General features: G+C 36.7%; 1 protein-coding gene across 8 annotated transcripts in view; it reads left to right on the top strand.

Annotated features, from left to right (window-relative positions):
• The window catches only part of CNKSR2 (connector enhancer of kinase suppressor of Ras 2), a 204,822-nt gene that overhangs the window by 100,599 nt on the left and 91,350 nt on the right, over positions 1 to 12,873 (top strand). For 6 of the 8 annotated variants that reach the window (XM_085050753.1, XM_085050743.1, XM_085050794.1 and 3 more), the window contains one exon: positions 9,701 to 9,847. The exons of the other annotated variants lie outside the window; for them this stretch is intronic. In XM_085050753.1, the coding sequence (XP_084906879.1) occupies positions 9,701 to 9,847 (147 nt within the window). The remainder of the gene's footprint in view (positions 1 to 9,700; positions 9,848 to 12,873) is intronic. 8 annotated transcript variants of the gene reach the window in all.

Raw genomic sequence — 12,873 nt, 5'->3', positions numbered from 1 at the left:
CAGTTGAGGACTGAAAGGCTGACATTGCTGTACAAGTCTTTCAGGAAGTCCTTTGAAGAAGAAACTGGTGCAACAAGAGATGCTTATCATCTTATATGACTGCGGCATGGGTTCAATATCCATACTTCCATATTTCTAGAAGTATTCCCTGCTAGCTGGTTATGGTCATGCTCACCTAATGCCATCTGCTATGTCCTACAGCTCACTCAAAACCAGATTTTTTTTTTCTGTCCTGGCTGTACCCCAGAATGGACAGCTCTACTGTTATTGAGCCCTGCTACTTTACTTGTGTGATTATATGAGCATACAGGAACAACATTCAGCAGACTAATGAGTTCTTACATCTTTTTCCTTGGGGGAAAAAAGTTCTTTTGTAATTGAGGACACAGACTGCTCTGTACAGCCACAGTTTGGGAATACACACCTGGGCTGACTTTAAGGCACCAATGTGTCTTTTGAAAGAAGTGTAATTGTAATAAGAAATTCTCTGCAGACACCAGTTGACTTTTTCTGAGTGTCACTGGAGGGCCTTCATAGTGTCACCTCTGGTAATAGCCATGTTTCTGAGTCCATATCCAACCCTAGTATTTTTATACAAGCTATACTTAGGACTATACTCCTGAGGATGTTTGCTAAAAACTGCTGCAGTATTCTGTGGAGCATTTTTGTGACCTAATTGTTAAATTCATCTTTCTGCACAGAACACAGTGGAAGATGATGCATTTTAATAGTTTAATTTTTAGAGGTTTTTTCTATTTCATTTTTTTTCCCCTCACATGGCAGCATTTCCATAGAAAAAAAGTCCACTAAGTGGTGCTGTAAATGGTCTTAGTATTTTCAACATAAATATTGAAATACAATATGCTGCCGAAATGTTTTTATATATATTCCTGATAAAAATTATTTTCATATTCTCCATAGTTGCTGCTGGCTACAAATCTTGGTACAATTTGTATTTGCAGGCAGTTTAAATTAAAATTTTAACAGAATGCTCTCAATAGTGAGAATACTGTAAATTCTGCAGTTAAAAGTGTATTATTTCAGAATATGTAATTAGAGCATATATTTTATGCCAGGTAGCAAATATTAAGTAGAATTGGAGTTTTCTATTAACTTTTTTTATGCCTGTAGAACAGAATACAGATTATGTTACTTTTTGTCTCATAAGAACAGGTCAAGAGGTTTACTGTTATTGTAAGTTCAGGTATGTGTATTTGGAAAGGAAGGCAGGTATTATTCTGCTGCTAATAATTTCCTTTTAACAGAGTTGGCTGAAAATTTAAGTATTCTGTAGAAAAGATGATGAAAGCTTAGGAGAGATGTGTTCAAAGTTGTGCATATCAACACAACTGACATTACAGTTGTGCTCAGCCTGGACCACGGATGAGTTAGGATGGAATAATTTTGAATACTTCTGTGCTTTGTGCAGGTAGCAGCTGTGTACGTGACACAGCTGATGTTCATGTTCCAGCCTGATCTTCTGTTGCATAATCTGTTGTTTTATTCTGATGAAATTAGGAGGTAACTGTGAGAAAGTGTAAGACAGCAATAGTTGTTGTAAAAATAGATCAAAACAATAAGAAAAGCAAATCCATGCTGTGTCACATGGGAGGAAAAATTAAAGCAAGGGAAATTCTATTGTTTGAGTAGATGTACTCTGAATATGTGAATTTTTATTTAAAATAACTCAGTACTGTATTGAAACACCTCAGTGGTTTGAACAGAGTACATAATCTATGGCTGATTATTTTAATAGGAATAAAATGAAAAAAAAAAGATCTCTCATGACTAAATAATTACTGCTTTTTTATGACAATTTCTTTTAACTCCATATCCCTGTCCTTCCTTTAGCTAAGTCATGCTGCATATATTTGCAGCTCACTTAAAGGCTTATTTTAGATTTGGATTTTTTTTTCAGTTTGCTTGGTCATTAGTGACCTTAAGAATTTTTATTTTTTACAATTTCTTTGTACACATTTGAATTTATTTTCACTATATGAATTCAGTCTCAAGAAACATCTGTTTCAAGGGTAGCAGTACTTTTTAGCTGCAGGACAGCTGAGGCTCTCACGTAGTTTATTTATACACTGAAAAGCTGGGGGGGGCAAAGACTGTTGGAATTACTCACTGGAATAATTCTAAAACATTAAGTTGTGATAATGTAAATCTAATATGAAACAAAATTATTTATATATATGTATATGTGTGTATGTTTACATATATTTATTGTTTTAATTCCAGGACGAGCATTTGGGGAATTTAAATATGAGAGTATGCAATGCACACACAGAGCTCAAATTCCCATTGTGAGATGAAGCACAGGGCCACAAAATATGAGTCACTGTAAGGCAAATGTGGCTGGGGGTTAATACTGCAGGGTCACTCCGGAGGAGCACATTCCTTATGCCACATGAAATATGGAGAACTTGGCTATTCCTCTCCCCTGAGGAAGGGGGAAGCCATCCACATCCATACTGCAGCTCAATCTGTGAGAAACCAGGGTGTGACCCAGTCTGCCTAAATCCTGCCTGAGCCTCCAGCTCGTGGCACCACCTCTCTGTGCCTGCTGAGATATTTATCAGCACTTGAGTTTTCTTAGCACTCGCCTGTGGCCACCCAAGGATGCTGAAATGTCTCTTCCCAGGGTGGGGAGATGTTGTCCCTGGCCAGGAGCCCTGCTAAAATGGATAGGCACCTGGCCTCTCCGTGTATCCCCTGGGAGCTCTTGAGAATGAGACCAAGCAAGGACTCTGGTTGGCAGCACTTTTGTTCATAAGAGTTTAATGTCTGTGCCCTTGCTGAAGAAGGGGTAGGGCCTGCTCATCACAACATGGCCCTCATACCCTGTTCGCTGCAGTATGTGCTAGTTTGTGTTGCGTTTATATTACACAAAAAAAAGTGATCACTGGGAATTGGAACCAGAACTCTCATTTCCAATATCCCAGTGCAAGGACCTAATGGTTTCTTGCCTGTTGGACGACTGGGGTTTGTATTTGCATTGTCCCCTCAGCACAGTGCTTTGCCCTTGTGGAAGGCCTTTGACTTGAAATCATGCACATCTTGGTGCTTGAGACACCTTCCTTGCATTTGAAAGACTGAGTTTAGTCCCTCTGAGAATAAATAATGCTGAGATGCATGTTTTACAAGTGGATGGAAGGTTGAATGCAAACCTTCCAAATTGCTATATCTGTCTTTTCTGGTTATCTGTACTCTTGGTTGAAGAGACAGATATATATAGATATATGATTACCACACTGGAGACAGCCAGTCACTGCAAGTACCCAAGTGAAAGAAAATGCTTTGAATTTCAGAGATACACCAAATCTGAGTGAACTGGAATCAATCATATTTCTTTAGAGCCATATCCTGAAACGGGGAAATGAGACTTTTTCCTCAGAAATTGTACCTAGTAACTGGCCTTTATGTCTGTAAAATATATACTCAAACCCATGAAGTTGGAATCTTTGCTCTTCCAACAAATATGCTCATTTATTTGTTCTAGGATGTTGTGCTAGCAATGACTCAAAAGCAAAACAATGGGGTAGCTCTGAGCTGAAGGTTGATTGTATCAGTACAAAATGAAAGGTAAGCATTACTATTAAACAATGTCCAAGCTTCAATACAGAACTGATCCTGTGTTCGTGGATAAAGTTTTAGTTCCCCCATGGATAATACAGATGGTTGCCTCCTGTACTGATGTGCTCTGTAGTCATGTTACTAATATTGTCAAGTTTGTTGAATTATGGTGGTACTTGTCTGTGCAAATACTTAAAAGGGAGGAGCAAGGTAGTAAAATCAGTCAGAAGTTAAGTACTGGATCAGATACATTTTCTGACAATGAAATGTGTTTAGAGCAGCTTAATGAGAGCCAGTGATTTCTGCACACAACTCTCAATTTGGATCCTAACTTAGTTTGTTCTTGGAAAAGTGTCTTAATTGTGATCTTTAGTTTATGTAGCCAAATATGAATACAAAAAATCACTTATTTCATGGTTTGGTGGTAGTAAGCAAAATTTTTAGTGAAATATCAGGAAATATTCAAGTAAAAGATATGATTTTCCTCAATGTTCTTTATATACAAGCTGTATATAAAGATATGATTTTCCTCAATGTACTTTATATATAAGTTGTGACTTTGGGCAATGATACAGTGTGGTGTGATTAGTGACATTCTAAGGATGCACAGAACTGACTTTTAACATTGAATTAAAATTGCATTGATTTAAATAATATAGCCAAGATACTCTTTAATTAGAATTGCAGCCTATGCAATCACAGTATTATTAACCTCTCCTCTCTGGGAGAAAACCATTATGCAAGTGTGGATGCTATTATCATGCTAGCTTAGGAACCTGGATAAATCCCTTAAAAGGCATCTGCTGCTCTGCTGACACTGCTTCCCCTACCGCATACAGACACAGCTTTCATCTCTGTGGTAGTCCATGCTGTAAACATCCTTTTGTGGTTTCCTCACCAGTTATATTTTCTGGAGACAGAAGACCTATGGCTTTTCATTAACTTTTAGCCTTTTCAGGCATCTGCGTCTGGGGAAAGGGAAGGAGATACTTGCTGGTAACATTTTTTTCATGGGGCTACCAGCTGACCATCCTTGTTTCTGGTCAGTGTTCATGGAAATCAGTCTGTTAATTTAGCAGCATGATGCTGTTAAATTTCCTGTCAGATTCTGTGTTGCTTAACAACATGCTATGTTTCATAGTCATTTGAAGTGCAGTGTTGCGGGTTTTTTCTTATGCGCTTATGCACTATGTTTTTGTCATGAAATGCAAGATGGTGTTTGATACAGAAGTTCTTAAAAAACACCATTTCTTTAGGTGAATACACTTCCCTCCTAGAAATTGCTTTGGTTTTTTTTAGCTGAAAAATGAGTAGAAGCTTGAAGCCTGAAATGGTTGATAAGCCAAAGCACTGTGGGTGCATGCAACTAATTACAGGCAACATTAAAAGAAAAAGAATTTTGGTTATCTCCTTTGTCCACTAACTTTTTTAAATTAGACACTATAGTCAATTTTGCATATTCACTTAGTTAGAAAATAGCACATGGCTTTGCAGGTTATATTTAGCAGCAAGGTGTTAATTCCTCCTTCAGAAGCGTAAAGGTACTACTACTTACCTTTTACAAATCTGCAAGTCAGGAAAGAATTAATGTAATGGAAAAAAATTAAGTTTTCATGGATGCAGAAAGCTTTCATTAACTTTCATGGGATTCTGGTCACCCTTTGAATAGAAATATGCCTGTAAAAAGATGAACTCTGTTCTGTTTACCATTTGGCTGTTATTCCAGCCTCTCAATGATGTAGTTTCACTGTGTATTGGGTTTGCACACTGCTTTTAAATGATGTAGCTGTTCTTTGAGTATACAAGTCCTAGATTTTTCAGACTGTAGCATCCTAAAAATAGTTGGTTTAGGTCCATCCAATTGTACTTGGGCTGCCTGCATGTTAATACTTTACAGATGTCCTTTCCAGATCAGAACATACAGCAGTACTCATGAATAAGCACAGGAGTATTGGGATACTGTCAAAAATAAAAAAAAAAAAAAAAAAAGAGAAGATTCAATGAGCAATCATGCTTACTTTCAGAAAAAAGGAAGATTATTACCAATTTTCTAAGCTTGTCATAAGGGGGCAATAGAGTCACCTGGGGAAGAAAAGTAACTATTTTAAGGGCAACTTTTAATTATTTAAAAGTTAAGTTCTTGACCATTTAGAATAGGAATTCAAGAAAAAAGTTTAATTTCAGGCTGTTGTAATATTGTCATCTAGATGTGCTTGCTGAAAGCCAAGGAAAGAGAGATCTTTTAAAATATATCTCAACTTGCTTGGAGGCATGTTCTTTTTCCATGTGGTGCATGGGGACCTCTAACAGCACCCTCTGGTACAGCTTCCTGCAATTTGGGGTAGCAGGTGTTTGGCAGGGAGATGAGGAGGATTTGTCAGGGCTGTGCAGGGCTCCCGTGTGCCCATCTTGGCTTGCTGAAGCAACCTGAGTGTCCCTGAGTGGCTCTGGAGCACTCTGGTGAGGCTTTGCATCCTGGCCACTGTCTCTGGGCATGCAGTGGTGGAATGAGGGAGAAAGGTGCAGCTGGTCTGATGCTGATGCTGTAGGCACGCTGTCTGCAGGCCTGCATCTCTGCAGTGTTGCCCTCACTTTGGGAGTGTGGTGTCCCTGCCTGTGCCACCCCTGCAGCACTGTTGATCTGGCCTGGGGCCATCGATCCTTAGGTGTGGGTTACCCATTCTGTCCCTCCTTTACCTGGTAGGCTTTTCCAGCAGAGGTGCTGTAATCTTGGCAAAACCACCTCATCACGACCCCTCAGGGCACCAGTGGCTGCCCTCCTCCCTCCCTGCATGTGGCCACGAGCTGCACAGGCAGCCAGCAGGGATTCAGGCACTGGGCTGTGAAACCCAGTGCTGAGCTTAGGCTGCCATCAAAGACACCTCTCCTGACTGCTGCTTCTAGATGGCGCTAGTTTAACCATGTGACTTTATTTTAAAGCAAGCAACAGTAACTTCCTTGGCCCTTAAAAATGGTCACCTGGTCAGCATAGTGCACTCTTTTTGAAATTAACTGATCAGGTTATTTTACTATAAGTAAAGTTGTCTGCTAGTACAGTCCTCTTACATATCTATTGAATGTTCAAATCAGTATTGAAACTTTCTTATTATTGTCCTTTTTTGCAGTACATGGGCAGGACAAAGGATATGGTAGGAACTTTGAAAATTCTGCCCAAAAACTTGATGATTAAGAGTTGCAAATGGTTGCCTGTGATAATGAGAAAGATGTGAAAGAGCATAAAATTAAATCGCACTTAAAGGGTAGGTTAGATGTGACTGAAGTGGATTTTTGAAAAAGAGTTTTCAGTTCCAGATATAGTCACTGCTTTTTCCTCTTTCCAACTTGACCTCTTCAAATAAAGTTGTTTTGTCTGTGTCAATATGAATTTTGAGAGGATCTGAACTATGTTAGAACTGAAAAACAGGCCTCCTACATGGACATCGATTTCCTGCCATTGATTGTTGACTGCCTCTTATGTGACTTGTTCCTGTTAGGCCAGTTTGGTACTTTCTGTTCAGATTATGAAAAGCCATCAAGGCCTGTCTGAACAGCTAGAAAACTTTTGTTAGGGAACTAGATAAAAGTGGAGGATGAACTTCATTTGAAATTTATAGTAAACTCAGAATCTTACTGTGAAAAATTAAGTTAAATTGTTTTTATTCATGAGCTTCTAAATTAAATACATCAGATTTAGTGCTTTGAAGTGATTTTTTTTTCTTTAATCCCCCTAACTCTCATAAAGAGACTAGATAATCTCCCATTTATTGCAATGTAAGGCGTATTTCAAATACACGAGACAGTTTATCTCTGCAAAGTATGAAAGTGCATTTAAAATATTTTTTTAAATGCTAGCATAACCAAAAAGCCCCAATTTTATTTATATTCCTCTGGCTATTTCAGTGAGAAACAGATTGCTTTAAAGCACAGTTTTCACATACAGCATCCTACTAACTTAAATGGGAAGAACTTTACATCCTGACTCTGTAAGTGAGGTCAAATCGTGTTCTCCTCAAGGCTCCCTGTGCTGCTTTATTCAGCAGAAGGATTCCACTCCAGAAATCCAGCTTCAGTTGTTGCATTAGGGAATTACAGTGTACAGTAGCTTAGGTACAGAGATAGCTTACATGAACTGTAGGCCATTAATTCCTTCTTTTGGTTGGCAAATGAAACCTTGCATATACCCACAGTGACATTATGTAACTATGGGGAATATATAGCTTCTAAGTAGTGGTTGAAGTCTCTACAAGAAAGAAAACAGTATTGTAAATTGCAATATTTATTTATAAAATCTATTAAAAATAGCAATTTTTAAAAATAAAATCGTAGTATTAAGACACAAAGCTTGAACTTAAAGGTATTTTGTTTAGATGCTGTTGCAACACAATGGAGACTTCACTGGATGTGAGAATTGGGCTGGAGTTGGTTAATGTTTGGGGGTTTTTTGAAGTATAATAGCCATATGCCTAGTACATTGGTCTGAAAATAAGGATTTCAGCATGCTTGGAAGTCATCTGTGAAAGCTGAAAAATATTCTATAAAGATGCATGTTATCAATACCCTTTTTCTTTGCATACAATAATCTTACTGTAGAAGTGCATCCTGGATATAAGGAGCTTTGCTGTGGTGGAAACAGGACAGGTAGGTTCACAGGAGCTGAGGAAAGAGTGATGAGATTTGAGCCATGTCTGTGACTCAGGGTTGTTGGTAAGATTAGTGTTGGTTTAAGTGACATGCTTGTATGGGAGAAGCAGGTCTTAAAGTAAGTGATACTAAAAAAAGTGAGGCTTGGTGTAATAGGGAATAAGGTGCAAAGTAAGTAGCAACAATCCACATGTGACTATCTTGCATAAGCATAGGTAATACATAGATATTTGTGTCATATTGCACTATACCAATTCTAAGGAACATCTGTTCTCTTTGTTCACACTGCTGATTTGATTTTTCAAATGTATTGACATGATGTATAGTAAACTTATCACCTCAGAATTCTAGGTTTTAGTTTTTCCACTTCTCAGTTGGGTAATTTTCTTCTTGACCACATTCTTACACAAATTGTGAAAGAAGGAAGATATTCATAACTGATCCTTTGCACATCAGGAAAATTTATTTGTTTGTTTAGTGGGGGGTGGGGGTGGAGGAAAGAGCAAAAAGAAATAGAAAAGCTCTCAATTTTACAGAAATAATCACTTTCTAAGTCTACAGGCCAAGATTTTGAAGGGATATATGGTTCTATATATTGCCAGTCTAGGTGCCAAACTTGATAAGGCATACTTTTAATATCCTAAAGCATTTCACAATAGGTACCTTGTAATCAGGCATTATTCAGACTTAAAACCACTGTCATGAGTTGTGATATTTTAATATTTGAGGTACTTTTTCCAAAAATGCCAAATAAATTATTCAGAAAGTTCTATCTTGCCATTTATAAATAAAGACTTGTTGCTTTCCATTTTAATCAAGGTTTTAATTTTAGAATTTTTCAAAATGCTGTAATTAAATTAGAAAAATTTTTTTTTGGAGTAGTACTCATATTGTGACTGGCCTACATTTCTCTCATTGATTTACTGTATTTTTTTCTGAAATCATCATAAAAGAAGTACTATTTTAAAAAAGGCCTTGTGATTCTGACTTCATTTTTATAGCAGTGTGAAGAGTAGATTTTCCTTAACTGGTTTGTGCTTGAATAAGTAGCTAGGAGTAGTAGTTAATGACTACATGTGGTTAGTGGACTTTAAGTAGTAACCACAAAGTGAAAAATGCTCAGTTTTTAAATGAACTGTCAATGCAGAAGCCAGAGCTTTTAAACTTTCTAATCTCTAAAGTCTATGTACCAGAGCTAAGTTTGAAAACACCTTGAGTTTTAATTGTGCATTTGCAGTGAAGTAACAGTAGTTTATTAACTCTAAAACCTGAAATGATGCATATACATCTTAATGCATTATAATAATTATTTTAGTTTATGTGATTTTTATGCAGTAATTAATTTGTGACATTTCTAGAGTTTATCTCCTTTATGATATATATACACTCCTATTATGTTATTTACTAATCTTATTTAAAAAGGGAACATTACATATTGAATACTGTACCTCAATTTTATTGTAATGATTTTACTGGTTACCAGGTGGGGTGGCAGTTGAAAAATTTGGTGAATGCACTGCGAGAGGATCCGAGTGGTGTTATCTTAACTTTGAAAAAGCGACCTCAGAGCATGCTTACCTCAGCACCAGCTTTACTGAAAAATATGAGATGGAAGCCCCTTGCTCTGCAGGTAATGAAGCTTAATCATAAGTCATACACCATCATTTTAACTATAGATTATCTCGATGCTTTATTGTGCTTCATCCTCAGCAGCATATGGATTTACTCTTGTATACTTTGAAAAATTGTTTCTGAAATTATTTCTCTGCGATTTGTTCTCATAGGCTTAATTGAAATTAAACCTGTTAGAACTTTTCAAAGTTAAGAAGTCATCATCCTAGTGTTCTACAATGCAGAAAAGTAGCCTCAGATAATTTTTTCTAGCTAAGGAGAGACAAACATGCTTCACAAACTGATAAATTTCAGTTTAATTTCTTTGAAGATCTCAGTATAGTATAACCTCAAAAAAGAGGGGAGGAAAATGTTTGCATTTTGTTTGATCACTCATGGAGTCATAGGAAAATTTATAAGGTGATTATATTAAATAAACCACTTGACCATCAAAATTTCGTCGTGTAAATAAAGTACTTGTGTCGAAGTTGTCCTTGAGTTTGAAGGCTTGCACATAAGGAGGCAAGAGCACAGGATGTCTGGCTGGGCACTTAATTTTAGTAAGCCTGGAATGTGCTGAAAGCCATGGAATGGTTTCATTAAAGCTTTCATGTTCAACTCTAGGATAAAATGTCACTGTGATGGATTACTCTAGGAGATAAAAGTTATGTTCAGACTGATGAAGGCATGTAACAAGCTGATGGAACCAACAAATAATCCATTTTTCCATTCAGTTCAGAGAGAATAATATTTAGAAATTTATTTTGTTTACATAAAGAGTGCATTCTTTTGGACATTTTTATTACCAAACTGAAATTCTAATTAAAAATTAAGTACATTTGAAAGAGAAAAGACTTCTGCAAAATTTGGGCAAAAGGAAAATGGGACATGGAAAGGCCACTGCCATTATCTGGGGTCTATGCCATTTAAAATGTTAAGAGATACATAAAAAGAACTAATGCCATGAAGAACTTCTTTCATATATGTGTGTGTGTGTATATATATGTGTGTGTGTGTAAATATATATTTTAATGGTGAAATCATATGGCATCATAGTCTTTGAAACTTTTAAATGATTGAGCTGTGTTGGCCTTTCAGATATAAAGAACTGAGTACACATGTGACAAAAACTTTCAACCAGAAATGTCTTATTAACGTCTGAAGATAAAAGTGCAAATCTGGATGCATGATATGCGTGTATGAATGTCTATACTTGAGGGCTGCACGTCTTTCATAACTTTAGTGAGGATATAAATACAAATGTAAAATACACATCATGGCTTTAAATGGGGTCAAATGCTTTCAGTCTAAATCCTGAATTTGGGTGACTTTGGCATTTCTTTGGGTGAATTGGGCCTTACTCCTAAATACTCCATTTTGCTTCACTTTATCATTTATCACCAGAATAATTACTCTACAGACCTCACATCAGAAGTTTCTGACAGATACTTGGGTCTTACTCAACTGCTCTAACTTGAGATCTATTGTGTCAATATTTACATGTCATTCAGGCTTCTCATTTAAACTCCCTTTGGCCAGCAGACATGCATTAGCAGTTACTGGTTCTTTCATCTTGGCCTGTTTTAGACTGATCTACATTGGGATATGGTAACTTTGACCCTGCATATGCCTCTTTCTCTGCATTTGATGATAAAGAGAATCTGGACAGCTAGCTTGAATGTAGATTATCTGTATTGGATGACATTGACCCTAGATGGTGCTTTCCTGTAAACTTAAAGATTTGGGGAATGGGAGGCAGTTGGGAGTATTGGGGGAGGAGGGGGGGATTGGTTCTTGCTGATAGCATGAAAAATAAGAATATTTTCAAGGCAAATATAAGCACAAATAGAGATACTGTTAAACACTGAAGATGTCATTGTGGTATCATTATGATATTATTCTGATTTTATCAAACGTGACACCAGGAAAAGGCCAGAAACTCATTCAGCACTTATGCGTGCAGAGGGCATGTGTGTGTCTGTTGTAATTTATAATTTTAGTGTGAGAAACAACAGTTTTCTTAAGTAGGTGGAGTGTGGACAAAGCTCCAGGGTGACGTGCAGACAAACTGCAGAAGATGTATAATTCCTGGAAATTTCTGTTGTTGATTTATGCAGATCAGAGTTGAACAGATGTTAAAGTCAGCTGATGCTAAAGTTCAAATGAAGCCTAAGAAATCAGTACTGTACATTTTATCAATAACAAGCAGAAAAAGCAGAGTGCAGTGTAATTTTATAGCTGCAAAAATATGAAGAAAATACATTTATTTAACAAATTTTCTGAAAAACAAAAAAATCTTCAGAAAATCTGTAAGTGTAGCAATTGCAATTTGATGCTATGGCTGGTCTGAAATTTCTTACATTCCTGATTCACATAAAGGGGCTATTCTTTAATACAGTTTGTGAGGTAATTTGAGAGGAGAAGGGTAAAATAATAACAAATACCAAAAATCGTAAGGGAAAGCAGTGTTTAACATCACCTTTGTAAGCAGAGGAGGTTATGGTAACTTGTTTTTCCATATCAGGATGTCTTGAAATAACTGAGAACTTTACAGCAGTGCTGTCATCGCAGAGTTAAGTTAATTGAGCCATATGGATTATTCAGCAGACACAAGTTAAAAGGAAATTATGAGTCAGTAATAATTCTGTTAAAGTGCAAAATATTCAAAAGATTATAGAGTGAGATATGGGGATGAAATTCTTATAAAATGGGAAATAGGGTCAGCAAAAAGATTGTTGTGGTCTTTTTGTTTCTGCAAATAGAGTAAACACAGGAAAAATGTGGTGTCACAACCTAATCGTATTGTGATAACTGAGGTGGGAAGGTGGAAGTTTGCCCTAAGTAAGGAGAACGACACAAAATCAGACTTGAATTTTTTGTATGCATCCCACCAATTAATATGTTTAACAGCTGATGCCATGGGTGTAGAAGGTAAATATTTCAGTGTATTAAATTAGACTCATTAACATTGAAATTTATGTTGTGATGTTTAAATTGAGAACCTTCAAAACTGGGTTTTAGCTTAAAGTGAATAATGTGGAGGCA

This window comes from Lichenostomus cassidix, chromosome 1, assembly GCF_008360975.1.
Source record: "Lichenostomus cassidix isolate B80296 chromosome 1, HeHo_3.0, whole genome shotgun sequence".
Classification (NCBI taxonomy): Eukaryota; Metazoa; Chordata; class Aves; order Passeriformes; family Meliphagidae; genus Lichenostomus; species Lichenostomus cassidix.
This window is presented reverse-complemented; position numbering and strand designations above follow the sequence as displayed.